Source organism: Cyprinus carpio, chromosome B5 (assembly GCF_018340385.1).
Source record: "Cyprinus carpio isolate SPL01 chromosome B5, ASM1834038v1, whole genome shotgun sequence".
In the NCBI taxonomy this organism is placed as follows: Eukaryota; Metazoa; Chordata; class Actinopteri; order Cypriniformes; family Cyprinidae; genus Cyprinus; species Cyprinus carpio.
In genome coordinates, this window is record NC_056601.1 from 19944571 (window position 1) to 19960404 (window position 15834).

At 36.5% G+C, this 15834-nt stretch overlaps 1 protein-coding gene across 4 annotated transcripts in view; it reads right to left on the reverse strand.

Moving 5' to 3' along the window:
- The window catches only part of LOC109086437 (regulator of G-protein signaling 3-like), a 37209-nt gene that overhangs the window by 16986 nt on the left and 4389 nt on the right, over window positions 1–15834 (reverse strand). The window contains exons 1-11 of one of the 4 annotated variants that reach the window (XM_042724806.1): window positions 14457–14694; window positions 12395–12445; window positions 12151–12209; window positions 11677–11771; window positions 11314–11382; window positions 10949–11009; window positions 9416–9506; window positions 8220–8287; window positions 1641–1722; window positions 556–661; window positions 22–391 (exon numbers count right to left, since the gene is read on the reverse strand). In XM_042724806.1, the coding sequence (XP_042580740.1) occupies window positions 22–391; window positions 556–661; window positions 1641–1722; window positions 8220–8287; window positions 9416–9506; window positions 10949–11009; window positions 11314–11382; window positions 11677–11771; window positions 12151–12209; window positions 12395–12445; window positions 14457–14538 (1134 nt within the window). In that variant the 5' untranslated portion in view covers window positions 14539–14694. Of the gene's footprint in view, window positions 1–21; window positions 392–555; window positions 662–1640; window positions 1723–6221; window positions 7482–8219; window positions 8288–9415; window positions 9507–10948; window positions 11010–11313; window positions 11383–11676; window positions 11772–12150; window positions 12210–12394; window positions 12446–14456; window positions 14695–15834 lie in introns of those variants that run through there. The other 3 variants (XM_042724805.1, XM_042724804.1, XM_042724807.1) reach the window with 3 other exon arrangements.

Below are 15834 nucleotides of genomic sequence, written 5' to 3' on the forward strand. Positions count from 1 at the left end.
CATTTGCTTTCAGATTCCCACCTGGTTTCCAGGGCTGACAGGAGAGAGGATGATGTAGTTGTCACCGTTTGATGATGTCACACGGGTACCTTTAAGGGTCTGTGTGCGTGTTTTGTAGTCATTTTCTTCTCGTTTGCCAGTCCAAGACCACAATGACTCTCCTACTCCGTTTCCTGTGTTATCAGGGCCACTTCCTTTTTTACGGCGACCCTGTTTGTGATTGGTGGGTCGAGAGAGTAAAGGTGGGGTTTTGTTTTGTGTCTTTGCAGTTGAAGAGATAGAATCAAATCCGGAAGGTTTGTAGGAAGGTCTGTGGATAAGCCCCTCATAGTAAGGCTTCATAATAGGCACTGTCCTCCACACCACCATTGTGATCTCATTACGACAATTCCTGCAGGAAGAAGGATGATTTTAACAATAAGCCATAAATGTATTTCAGTAGAACCAGTTCCAATGTTAGCTCATTATACTATTATTATAAAAAATGAGAGGTGATTATTAAATTGTTGTGAAACCTGTGGCTACAGAATAATGACCAAAAACATCCCCACACACCTGATGGCATGAGCCAGGTCTACACACTTCCAGTGTTCAACCGGCTGGCCATTTAGCTGCAATAATGTGTCCAGCTGCTGTAAACCTGCCTGGTGAGCTGGACCACCTAAACAAAACAGACAAAGACCCTCAAGATCATAAATATTTTAAAAAGTGTCCCCTTTAATTTACAGTGTAATTGTGTACACTGAAGTACTGAGTAATATTAATCAATAACATGTACTTACTATAGGGTTAGAGTTAGGATTAGGGTTACTGCTTGTAATTATGCATAATTTACTGTTGTTACTACAGTAAATACATGTAAGAAAGACATTAAAATAAAGTTGTATTTACACAAAAGTTTTTTTTTTTTTTTTTTTGATCATGCTTTATTTTAAAGTCCAATTCTCGCTATTAACAAACCGTTAACTATGGCTTTTGCCTCAATAAACTAATTTGCTGTTATTAATAGTTAGTAAGGTAGTTGTTAAGTTTAGGTATTGAGTAGGATCAGGGATGTAGAATATGGTCATGCAGAATATGTGCTTTATAAGCACTAATAAACAGCCAATATGTTAATAATAGGCATGCTAATAAGCAACTGTTAATAGTAGAGAATTGGACCCGGTACTAAAGTGTTCTTTTTTTTGTACCTTTATGTTTTGGAAATGTGTAAAAAATTTACAGTCACTGGGGCAACTCTCTTAAAGGGACACTTTCTTTTTTTTTCTTTTTTTTTTACCTTATCTACCCCTAAAAGGTGCATATTAATAGCTTAAAGTAGTATTATGTACCCTTAAAGTACTAATACGCACTTTTTTTGAGAGTGTGGCAATACCATGGTATTTGAGTATATTGGAGTGCCATATAAATACTACAATAGAAATGTTTTGGGGTTTTTTTACTTCAGAAATATTTTAGAGAGAAACATCTGAGTCAAAGTTGTAACTCAAATGAAACAAACTAAGATTTACTAAGTCTCCTGTGCTATGAAGGAGCAACTTCTTGGCAATACAATTTTATTCTGGCTACAGTTTTATAATAACTTGGCAAATTATTAAGGACAATATGAATAATGATAGTTCTTGAGTGTTTAAAATTACCTGGATCAACAGCTTGGACCCGTACAGGGGAGTCAGAGCAGATGGTGAAGCCAAAACCATCTTTTCCTCTCAAAATGGTCACCTGTGAAAGAGCACTTACATATCATTCAAAGGTTTGGGGTTAGTATTTTTTTTAAGATGTTGTTACTTTTATTCAGCAAGGATGCATTAAATGTATCAAAAGTGACAATAAAGATGTTAATAAAGGTTTGTTTGATATTTTTAACTTTATATTAATCAAAGAATCATGAAAACATGTAATAAGTAGTGTATTTTGAAAGTGACGTGACATACAGCCAAGTATGGTGATCCATACTTAGAATTCGTGCTCTGCATTTAACCCATCCAGTGCACACACACAGACCAGTGGGCAGCCATTTATGCTGCGGCGCCCAGGGAGCAGTTGGGGGTTCAGTGCCTTGCTCAAGGGCACCCCAGTCGTGGTATTGAACAATAAATCCCATATTAGAATGATTTCTGAAGGATCATGTGACACTGGAGACTGCAGTAATTGCTGCTGAAAATTCCGCTTTGACATAACAGGAATAAATTACATATATATAGTTATTTTAAACTGTAAAAATACACAATATTATATTTAATATAAATCACAATATTAAATAAATGCAGCCTTGGTGAGCATTGAAGAGACTTATTTCAAAAACATTTAAAAATCTTTAATACATCTTAAAAAACTAAAATAAATTTGGGGTTCACTCCTAATAAAAATCAAACTATATTTAATGAAAATCATTAATATATAGCATTTAAAAAAAATTAAAAATAAATCTGGTGAGCATTGAAGAGTACAGTAACCGCCACAAACAAACACCCCCCCCAAAAAAAAAACACCACCCCAACAGCAACAACACCACAGTAACCAGGTCAGAGAGTGTGTGTGTGCCAGAAACAAACACCCCCCCAGAGCGACCACTGTACCCCAGCAGCACGAAGACTGAAATGCCATAGCACCAAAGAGTCAGGGATATTAAAAATTACAAGCTGAGAAATTAGTCAGGGTTGCTGGGTGATCAGGGGGCTTTTCTTTTTCCCTGGCAAGCAAAGGAAATGATGGGGGGGAGAAAACTGCCATGGCACTGACAAACAGTAGAAGTTGGACAGTAGAAGTTCAAAATGTCAACAGAACCTGGAGCCAAACTAAATAGGAAATGTTGAAGGGGAGGGGGCGTCTCACATTTAACATGACATTGACCACACAACAACAAAGAGCCTTGTTTGGGGAGGGAGAGAGAATAAAAAGAGAAAAAGTGATGACAGCTTTAGGACTTTCACTGCCATTCCTCTTTTCTCCTCTGGGTCGATGTGGTCGCCCTCGTTACAAGCTCCATTAATTGCTGTGATGAAATAATTATTCACATCAAACTGCACTGTTTCCCTTTTCCACTGCTCCTGGTTGTTGTTCAAGTTCAAGTTCAAACATGGACAGTCACCTGTGTGATCAGTGAAGTCAAAGTAATAGCATTACTGAATGAGGAGGACTAGCTCTTGTTATGACAATATTCATTCATTATGCCATAAACCAGTTTAAGATGATGAGCAGAAAGGTCTTGTTCATCATTAAATGGAGTTTCAAACGTAAGAGGGGGAGCAGATGACCTGGTTTCATGAGGTGTAGTCCCAGTTTTCCAACAGTTCACAAAAAAATGTAAATATGTTTCTTTGTCCATGCAACTTGATTTGCTTAGATTTTCGTTAGATTATCATTTCATTAAAGGGATACTCCACCCCAAAATGAAAATTTTGTCATTAATCACTTACTCCCATGTCGTTCCAAACCCGTAAAAGCTCCGTTCGTCTTCGGAACACAATTTCAGATATTTTGGATGAAAACCGGGAGGCCTGTGACAGTCCCATAGACTGGCAAGTAAATAACAGTGTCAAGGTCCATAAAAGGTATGAAGTCACGTCGTTGTCAGAATACTCCATCTGCCATCAGACATGCAATCTGGGTTTATATGAAGTGACTTTAACACTTCTTGTAAGGGAAGAAAACAAAAATAACGTCTTTATTCAATAATTCCTTTGTCAACAGTCTCCTCTGTGTCTCTCCATATCACCGTATGCTGTGTGTGCTCTTCCTTGTTATTTAGCTTTGATTTGAAATAAAACAGCGCATCCTTGTGGTATGGATGACACAGAAGAGCATACGCAGCATACAGTGATATGGAGGGACACAGGGGAGACCGCTGACAAAGGAATTATTGAATAAATGTTTTCTTCGCTTACAAAAAGTGTTCCCGTCTCTTCATATAACCCAGATTGCACGTCTGATGGCAGATGGAGTATTCTGATGACGACTTCATACATTTTATGGACCTTGACACTGTTATTTACTTGGCAGTCTTTGGGACAGTCTCAAGCCTCCAGGTTTTCATCCAAAATATCTTCAATTGTGTTCCGAAGACGAACGAAGCTTTTACGGGTTTGGAACGACATGGGGGTAAGTGATTAATGACAAAATTTTCATTTTGGGGTGGAGTATACCTATAAGTCTTCAGAAAATCTGTCAATTTATTTGGTTGTTATTAGGGCTGGGCAATGTATCGAATATCAGCGATAATATCGGAATAATTTTGATAAATAAAAAAAAATACAAAACACAGTTAATATCAAATATTTCAAATTCAAGCATACTTTCCCAAAAGAACGCGCCGAATGTCCAAAAAAGGAACATGTAACTACGGACTGCTCTACACTCCTCTACTATGAGAGCTTTCATGTGACCAGTTGCCAGATAACAAGAGTTTAAATTCCTGAATCAGAGATTCGACTGTTACAAGGATACATTTTCTGCCCGGTGTTTGCTTATTTTAAGCAATCTGGCAACCATGCGCACATGCTTACTCCTCACTGCGGAAGCACAGCCGACGATGATCTGAAAACACTAACAATCTGGAGTTCAGCGATCTAATGAAAGCTTCGTTCAGCCGGTCTGTGTTCTGTCATGAGATCTCGACTGTATTGTTTGCGATTGTGATCGCTGAATAAATGCACTTACTTGACCGCTGATGTTTGAATAGAGAAGCATAGACTATAGCCATTTGGAATTACTATTAGGGATTTTCACTTATTTTTCAGTTTTATTTACCAGTTTTCATAATATAGACAGAGAGAGTGCAAAAGTCTTTGGTATTCATATATATATATATATAGTTAATACCTTAAAACCGTTGTCAGACAGTTGACAGACTTGTGTTCTTAACTAAAAAACTTGTAAAACAAAAATAAAATACTTATCCCAGTTTAGTTATTTCCCTAGTTGCATAGTTTAAATTGTGAACTGCATGCACTAAAAAAGCTGACAGAATGTACTTTCTGTACTTGTTTTGCTCTACTTCAGTTACATATATGTGTTCATTTAATAAAAAGCAATAAGTGATCACTTGATCTAGATTTTTTTTAACTGCTTAAAGTAGCTGTTCAATCTAAATTGTTTTTGTTGTTTGTTTTTTTTAATGGGCAAAAGAAAATCATGTTTTTTTATTATTTAAATGCAAATGCAAACATATCGAGATATATATCAAATATCGCAAAAATTTTGACAATATCGAGATATAATTTTTTTCTATATATCGCCCAGCCCTAGTTGTTATTATATTCTATTGTTTTAAATTTCATGGTTTTATGATGATTTAATGTATTTATTATTCTGTTTTATGGTAATTTTTGTTCAAATTGATGAATATACATGTAAATTTACAAATACATTTGTTATTTATTTTTAAAAATCACATGATTTTTATATTCTTTATTATATTATACTAAAATTGATTAAAATAAATGTCAATTTATATTTAAATGTCAACATTTACAAACACATTTGTAACATTATTCATTTTATGTTCTTTGCATTTGTTTCATTCAAATGTAAAACTGACTAAAACAGGCTTAAAAGGTGGCTAAAACACACCAACAATAATGTAATGCACCAACCAAATTATCAGACATTTTCTCTTGCTTAATTAAATAATCTATATACCTTAAATCTTTTGTAACAACTGCTATTTCTATCATTACAAACAAACCTGTATAGGCACCTCCAATGAAATCACACCCTCCACACCTTGAAATCTGGTCACCCTTTTCATCTAGTCCTGTCAATCATAAGGATATATAAGTGGCTGCTTATCACACTCATGTGACTAGTCATCCGGCATTTCTCCTTGACCCCAGTCCCACTTTTATTTCTAATATTTCTGCCATATATTGACTAACTTTCATTGATGAAGTCATCCATCCCTAGGGAGCTGGAGATGCTCCAGAGCTTGAGCCTTTCCATTACGCACAGCAACTCAAATCTATATTCCCTCATCATTCTCAAGGATCAACCTTTATAATGTAACAGAAAGGTCTGAACTCTTATTACTAGCTCAGCTTACTACAGTGGAATCTGGAGCAACCTAGGGTTAAGTGCCTTGCTTCAATCAGCTCGGAGCTACACCGCTGCACTCTAATCTCAAAAAAAGACATTTTACAGAACCCATTTCACGAGGACTATCCCAGACCAAACACGCCATAACTGTTATACCACTTTCAATAAAAAAAAGCAGATGGACAAACCTGTGGCAAGTTTCGTTCGATGCAGAGCCGACACAGACCGTGGATCGTATGCATCGCTCCGCGCATATATGTCCGCCTACATCTACGCCGCTCTCTTCAGAGTCTTAAATAAAAGTAAAGTCACACAGGTGATGCTGCTTCCCTTCACACTCACTCTAGTGCGTCTATGCATGCCCACTCATGGGAACTGCTCTGAGTAGAAGAATGACAGGAAACCACCTTCCACCCCCCCAGCCAGTGGCCAGGCAGTATGTCTGCTCTCGATAAGCCAACACGCTTCCTGAGTAGCTCTCAACAGTAGTGGCTGAACTCGCTCTCTCTGCGAGTGAGATGGAGCTCACTCCGATAGGCTTGATTTAGTGTAAACACAAACATTCATTTTGAGCCAGATACATTAAAGTACATTCGATGTTTGTTTAATGAGAAGCTGGACAAGCATAGGCTGACAGACGTGGAGGCCGTCCAGCCTTTGCATAACACCTCGATTCACGAAAACAGTTCCGAAATCCATTATTATACTCGAGCAGGATCTGTGTAAAACCAACACAGTCATTTCACTCTGCCATAATCCATACTTTGTTTATCTCTTACATCACCCTATCAATGATGTTCCAGTTAAAACCAGTCATCACCAATCAGAAATCCCTGGAAAGTCAAGTATGAAATCTGAAAAAAATGGATTTTCGGGAAGAGAGGAAGGAAATGGAAGAATGATTAGCAGAGTATTTGACTGGCCTCCACGTAAAAATACAGGGAACCAGCGAGAGTGTCAGCGGAGAGGGAATCAAACAGGGATAAATCATAAACACTGTGCGGGATTGGGCTTCCTATTGCAGCCACTTTGTTGGCTTTTCCCGTTTCCCAGCTTTGTCTGAGGAGAACAGAGCGGGCGGAGAACAGTCCTGGGAAAAGTTGCTCGCTAAAGTGGATGGGAGGGTTTAATGAGCGAGTATGTGTGTGTGTGTGTGTTTGTGTCACACACATCCAAAAGCACATCCACACACCTCCTCATATTTCTACTGTCCGTCACGCCACAGAGCTGCTTGTATTCCCAACATCTCTGATAGCTGGAAAACTCTTCTGACTACATGCAGCATCGCTAGCTGTTGCGGTTGTTAGCTTAGTGTAAGTCTGCAATAATAGTTTCCAACACTACAGCCAAATCAATTATTCCCAACAAGCCAGCAAAGCGGAGGAATCGTGTTTTGCACTACACCTATTTTCAAACCAGTGTTATCATGCACTAAAAACTAAAACTACTAAAAAAATCGACAAATGAAATTAAGCTGAACTGAAATAAAATATGAATACCAGATGATTAAACTTAAAAAATAAAATAAATTGAAACTAAAGTCCTACAATTACTATAGTTCAAACTGAAAATCTAAATATAAAACCAAAAAGAACGAAGAACTAATGATTAAAACTAAAATTAAAATGAAACCTGAAAAAATCAAAATAAAAGCTCATTCAAAATATTCATAAATCTATAATATAATTCAAATATTAATTTAAAATAATACAGTTTGAAACACATTTTAAGGCCTGTCTAAATCTAAACTTATAAACTAGCTGGTATTGATAATTCCTGAAAACTGTAAGATTTTATAAATAACACTGCATACTTCGCTGTGTCTACTAAAAAATCCATACGAAGCATTATCAGCTGGAATCTAGAATGTTTTCAAATATTTTAAAATCTTTTTTTCTCATACACAACATTTAAAATTCTGATGAAATATCAAATTACACAAAAAAATTTACATTTAAGTATCCATAACTCTCAATGAAATCCTACACTCTAAAAAGTGGAATTTATTATTTCTATCCGATCTGAACATTAAAAAAAACTTTAATTGGTGTAACATTAGGTTTATTTATATTAAACATGTTTTACTATTAAAATAATGTATTAATTTAGAAGTTACATAAAATTTTAGGTTACAAAATGTTTTACAAAAAGAAACATTTCAAAGTAAATAAAATAATCCAACTTACTGTAAATGACTGCATGTTCTCTGGACTTGTGGTCTCGGCTCCAGCTTCATAGTTGGACGCAGCAGCTTCTGAAAGATACACAAGAGAGTCCCACGAGTCCCAGGACGACAGATTGCTATTTGAGTACATCTTAGCCCTGGGTAGAAATCTCTCGACTCCAGCACTCTTTTAGAGAGAGGACAGCAGAATCTGGTCAATGCTGTCTACAGGCTTCAGCTGAAAGTGAGTGTGTCTGCACCATGAGAGATGAACTCAACCCGAATCACTGTGACACAGAGCTGACTGCCCCACAACAGAAAGAGAGAAAGAAATCTACTCCCCTAAAAGCGTCGACCCCCACCCCGACAACCTGCGACAGGCTCCCCCACTTTGTAACCATAGAGATTATGCTCCCAGGAAGCAATGTCTTTTTAAACATTCTTCATGGAAACAGCATTCAAGAGGGATACAATACAGCTGGCTCTCTCTATTAAAGTCAGCCCAGTGCCTTGACTCAAGCCCCCTCTCTTTCTCTCTCTCTCTCTCTGTTCTCCTGCACCTCTCTCTCTCTCTCTCTCTCTCTCCAATCAAACTTAATCTCGGCTGAATTTCTCTGACAGGACACGTGTCATTTCATCCACACCCCAGGAGCAAATTCGTTCATTTTGTGAGCAATATATAAGATGATCTCTTACACACAACAAACAAAAAATGACTGCGCTGAATGTTTTTTTCATTGCAAAGGTCATTACGGAAGGCAGAGGGAGGGAGACGAGATCTCTAAAGTGGATTTAAACTGACTTAGACACATCATGACACTTCAACCTTTTAATTCTCATCTTATTCCCGCGGCTCCTCACAGCGCACACTGTGTCAGCCCCCTGGCCCCCGGCTCTTTGTTACGGCTCTCCGCAGGGATGCTGTACGTTTCAACACCGAGCCCTCTATATCCCTCCAAGAAGTACAAGGCAATGCTTGTTAATTCAACAGAGCATTTAGTGAGAAGTAAAACATTCCAATTCCATTCAGACTCAGAAGTAACTTCCGCTGCAAAGAGCTTGCTTGGTTTCAGCAACATCTGTCTGTAGATCATCAGATCTACTGCTGCTGAGGAAAAACTGTCATGTAGAATTTGTCTGTCTTAACTGCTAATGGCTATCAGAAAGTGGTTACGATCCAACTGTGGGAGAGAGAAGAGAAACTGCGTTTAATCTCACCAGCGGTCTGTCTGATGCGACGTGAGGCCACTTTCAGATGTTTGCTCCTGCCCAGCTCCTCTCCCAGGAGATAATACCAACCTCTGATCTCCTGTCGGCAGAAAATGTGAAAAACACAATTAGACACAGAGAGCCATGGGAAGAAGGTGCTCTTTCCTTTGAAAGGTTTTGCAATTGCAATATCTGTTGACTTGGTAATGTGTCCCTCATAGGGAGAGTATTAAAATCAGGCACTGTGGTCGTCGGCAGAGTGTTGTGTGTGTGTGTTTTTGAAACCTTTGCAGCTGTAAACAGCTGATGCCCATTTTACTCTCCCGCTCAGCCAGATGGCATCATGTTATATAAAACATCCATCGGGCTTGATCTAATTTTTCTCAAAATATCACCCTGCGAGAAAGGATTTACTGTCTTATCACATGAGTATAACTCTCTTGAATTTGACAACGGGACATAATGTAAAGGAACAGGGATCTCAGATGAGATTTTTCTCGTTCGTCTGTGCAGGCGGGCATGCAGAATACAGCCACGATGCCAGCATGTTTGCAATGTGCTGCTTTGGTAATTGTAGGTCATTTTTCAAGCCTCAGTGAGCAGTCCCGTCGCCACTTCCCCCACTGTGTAATTAGACGATGGTGTGGAGGAAATGCTTTGACAAGAAGAGAATGAAATTAAGAGGAACGTTTCTTTTGATAGATATGAAATGCTATCTTTCATAAAGCAAGCTGAGTTGTGTTACAATGAAAGAAGATTTTAGGTAAATAATGGATGATGTATCGTGGCAGTACATCTACGAAAGTAATTTCTGTTTACTAATATATCACTTTTTGCTTTCCATTTCAGTCACATTTTACAATAGCATTCATTTTGTATAATTACTGAACTGCTCTTATTCAGCATGTACATATATATACACTATATATATTCTATCATTCAAAAGTTTGGGGTCAGTTCAGTTTTTTAAGAAATGAGCAAACATGCATTCATTTGATCAAGAGTGACATTTAAGATATTCATAATGTTACTTTTTTTTTCAAGTCAATACAGTTATTTGCTATTATATATCTTTCTAGTCATCAAAAATATCTAAACGTTCCAGCAATGTTTTCTACATTGATAATAATAAGAATGTTTCTTGAGTACCAAATCAGCATATTATAATAATTTATATTCTAAGGATCATAAAAATTCAGGGCTGTACTCATAGAAATAAATTACTTTTTAAAATTTACTAAAATAAATTGTAATAGCATTTCACAATATTACTTTTTTACTATATTTTTTGATAAAACAATTGCAGCCTTGGTGAGTATAAGAGACTTTTACAACACTTTTATAACATAACATGATAATAAATTAATATAAAATATGTTTATGCATATATGCATTTTTTTTATCAAATAAAATAAAAAAGCAGCAACCACTGTACTACAACAACTGTATATTGCTCTACATTTTTCTTACATATTTCATAAAAATAAAAATCCAAATGATTTTCAATGCATTGCAGGGTAAAATCTCTATCAGGATATTTACCTTAGATGAGGTAATGAGGGAGTGGACACCAAAACTCATACAGCCCAGGAAGTCACTGCGCCTGTGGGCAAAACCAAACACTCTAAAAAACAAAAACAGGCGGGAATTTTTGAACTCCTGATAAAGTCATGTCACAGTCATTTTCGTTAACCCCACCAGTGTCGCTGCTGATATAAAAAACACAGCAAATAACATACTGATTTTGTACTGAGTGACTGTGACACTGCTGAGTGTCTTTTGCAGCAGGAAAATAAAATACATACTAGAACAATTGTACATATGGTACACATATAAATAGCCTCTATCTACAGCTGTATACATGTAGAAAATCAACACGTGAATGAAAAAAGATGATAAAGTCCTACCTGGAAGTTCGACTGCGATTCCACACAGTTAACCACAGCCTCTTCTTCTGATCGTCATCATCCACATCTCTGCAACATAAATGCAACACTTCAAAAGCTCATCCATTAATGTCCAGCTTCATCCAAAAACACAATGGCCTTCCCCTCCAAAGACTTCAAAAAGACAGCCTTTTTTCAGCTAACAAAAGAGAAACTCAGCCCTAAAGTCTCTTTCGGAAAGACTGATTGAGATATAGAGGCTGTCACAGGAGAGGTTAGAGAGTTTAACATAAATTATTCAGCTATAAGATAACACGACACTTGCACTTTTTAAAAACCTTCATACAAGTGCTCTGTCTGTAACGAACAATAAGAATTACTCACAACATAAAAGTCTCATTGAAAACAGGACTCTTGCAGTCTAGAACGGTCCTGGTCTTCCATCGCTTGCTGTGGTCAACATCTGGAGCAATACTTATCTGAAATAAATAAACACATGTTGGTGGTTTCTATTAAGTCCACTAGTTTAACATTGCTAGAGGATATATTCATCATACTCAGAGGGAAAATCAATCAACACTTGAATTTAGAATTGAGTGGACAGCTGCCAACACAACTGATGCTTTCTCATGCCCGAAACCTGCTCAGGCTGACATGAAAACGGGTTCATTTCAAGGGCAGACATCCACAGAGGATTAAGCGACAAATAATGACAAAAATAATAGCACATCATCACCAACAGTGACCGGGGAAAGTTACTGCTGTCTCTCTGCTAAGAGAAAAACAGGTTTGAGTTGTTTTATGAGGCTGTCAGCCTTGTGACGTCTAAATATTGTCTGCATATGTCAAAATGCCCACCTTTACATATGAGTCACACGGTTTGTACTCTCTTCCCATGAGTCCTCTGGCCTCCAAAACTGTGAATAAAAACATGAGAGCATGAGTAATGAAACACTCATTTAATGAATTACGTATGAATTAAGTGTAAGTATAAACAGGTTATTAAAATTTGATTTTAACATAAGAAGCAGTCCTATTTGAAAAACAAATTCTTAATACATGAAAATTATAAAGTACAAAATCTGCTCACAAACATGCTTACCTTGAACATAGAGCCACCCGCTGCCTGGAGTAACTGTCAGTTTGAGTTGACCTGCAGTCAGTGGGGAAAAAATTTAAATTATACACAGGGTTCCCACATGCCAAATTAATTTCCATGACTTGACTTTTCTAGTCAATTTAATATCCAGTCAAGTAATAAAAATAATAAGTATCTGGTCAAAAGTTAGTATAATATATATTATATAGTACACTGCGCTGTATGTCGGAGCACTGCCCATAAGGTTATCGGCGTCAACAAAAAATCTGTATGATTTAAAAAAAAAAAAAAATACTTCTATTCAGCAAGTATGCATTAAATTTTTCAAACCAATTTGGCTGTTAATAGTTTTACATTGTTACAAAAGTGTAAAATGCTTTTGAACTTTCTATTCATCAAAGTTGTTTCCACAAAAATATGAAGCAGGACAACTGTTTTAACATTGACAATAATCTGAAAGGATACTTGAGCAGCAAATCAGCATGTTAGAATGATTTCTGAAGGATCCTGTGACACTGAAGACTGCAGTAAAGGCTGTTGAAAATTCAGCTTTGGCATCAGAGAAATAAATTACATTTTAAAATATATTAAAGTAGAAAACAGTTATTTTATATTGTAATATTTCACAATCTTACTGGTTTTGATCAAATCAATTCAGAATGGTGAGCTTAAGAGACATGAATCCTTCTAGCGCCAAACTTTCAAATGGTAGCATATATCACTCTACGTACTGGTTAGGTCCAACTTGTTGTCTAGCTAACATTATGCTGATTCCATTTCATTAGCTAAAAGTAGCATGTAGGTAATTTCAATAAAATAAGAATCAGTCTTGAATTATGGGTTGGTAAAAGTGAAGTTATTTCAAATAGGTTTAAACTTAAAATATTTAAAACTGTGTGTAATTATTAAAAGATTTTTGTTGATTAATGCTATTGAAGCATCATTTTTGAACACACACAGTAGCTCAATAATTACTCACCATTAGACATTTGCCAGTATTCGGTAATGCGATATATCACAGTAATAAATATGCATGATATTGTTATCATGGGCACTTCTTAATACTGTGAATAATTATACATTACAAATTATTCAGAATTTGGGATGCATTTTAAGAATATTTTTCCGATCAACTGGTCAAAATGCACAACACCGCTGTATGCTGCTTGAACGAGCGTGTGCGCTCTGATATAAACCAGCACGCATGAGAAGCACATGGGGAAACGCGTGAGAGACGCGCTGAATGAAAGCACATTCACTCTCTGACAGCAGATGGCGCTAAACTGCAGAAAATGCAGCCGTTACCCTGGAAATCCCATAAATAAAGCAGCTGCGCTAATTTCTAAAACATATTTAAATAGATTTAAATAGTCATTCAGATTTGTGAATTTGCTATGGTGTTCATCACAGCGCCAAATACTTAAATATTTAGACTTAATAGGCTATTCATTTTCAAAAAAAAATTACATTTCAATCTGGACTACAACATGCCCTATAGATATTGTTTGAAAGTGTTTCGATTCTTTAGTGTTTGTTCACACTTTACATTAGGGCTTCATTAGTTAACATTAGTTAATTCATGAGTTAACATAAACTGCCAATGAAAAATTCTTCTGAACATTCATTAATCTTAGATATTCCAGTATTCAATAACACGTTGTTAAAATCGAAAGTTGTAACTGTGTTATTTAATGAGCTAACATGAACTAAGACTTATATTTTTTTAACAAAGATGGATAAATTCTGTAGCAAATGTAGCTATTGTTCATTGTGAATGTTAATGCATTAACTAAGTTTATCTAATGAGGTCTTATTGTATAGTGATACCTATTGGTTTTTATAGTTCTTTTCTACTTTAATCTGTGTAAAACATTTAACTTTATATATTTTTCTGTATTGCTTTATTGTATTTAAATATTCAGTTATTTTTGTTATAAGAAGAAAGTTATTAAATCTGTTATACTATATTATGACCACTTTTTTAAAACTAAATTTCAATACCGTGATAATAACATTAACAATTAATCGCAACATGAAAATTTGATACTGGCATATCCCTACTCACCATGAGTTTGTAAAAGAAAGGACGATCTCTGCCATTGCCTGAAAAAGCTCAGTGTCACTTTCTGTGCCTTCTGGCAGTCCATGTTACCGTAAAACCACAGCTTGACTGATTTTAAAAACGTCCCAAATTGCACGCATCCCACATGAATTCTCAGAAATGTAGTTAATGAATTCAGATGCAATGCCTCACAGCTATTCAAGAGCTTAACTGCCACGATGCATATGTTGCCACTGGAGGATAAAGGACAGCAGGAGAAAACAAGCATAAATTTCAACCGCCTTGCATTTTGAATAGCTGATAAGACAGGAGGAGCTGTGATTGGTCAGAGAGCAGCACTGAACGAGTGAAAGGGGGTGTGTGTGGAGGGAGGGAGAGAGGGAAAGTCCACCTGCTGTACTGATAATAAAGAAAACCTTTGACTGAGGTCGCCCTTTGTGCTGATCTGAGATCAGTTTCTTTATTTCTCTTAATATATATAACTGGATCAACAACAACAAAACTTGAAAGCAGCTCACAAACATTTCTGAGTTCTTTACAGAAAAGTGTTTGTCATGGACTCGAAAAACATAAAATGAACCCATGCAAAAATCATATTAATAATAAATCATTATGTGATATGTATAAATCCTCAAAAGGCCTAATGGTCTTTTTATAACTCCAGCTATAAAAACAAAACTGTGCTATCCCTGGCTTTTTTCTTTTTTTTTTTCCTTTTTGATGACAGAATACCACTTTCTAAAAAAAAAAATTCTGAAAATACATATGATTGTTCTTGGAAAAATATATTAAAAGCAGTCTTGAGGGCAATCCTTTGTTCTTGTCCGTTAAAGGACTTTAATCCGAGCGAGTCATTCATTGACACAACAGGAAATCAAACAGTCACTGCCTCTTTAATTCCAGGATAAAGCAACCCCTCTCCAGAGGTTATATCTTTACTTCACAGATTTCACTGATGAGCATCAGAAAAATAAGAATAGTGATTTGGTGCTGCTGTATAATCATGCTAACTAACCCCATGGTGAATCCATCATATGGCTGTGAATAGTAGGCTATGCATCCCTTTGCAAGAGTAAAACCATGTTGAGTGCATCAAGCATTGTGTTAAGCTCTGTTTCCTGGTCTCCTTTGGGAGAGCCATGGAAAATGCATGCAACTCAACATCCACACAGATAAAAATAACAAAAAACAGCTTGTGCAGAGCATGCAGGATTTCAGTCAAATTAATTCAGCCATTATCTCTACTGTCTCCCCAACAGACAGTAACACAATACACATTTTCTTTTGTTTTCTGTGTGTGATACATAACTGTTCTGTCATTTTAAGAGGGCATTTCTTAATGTACTACCATCAGACATTATTGATAGTGACTGGAGACATG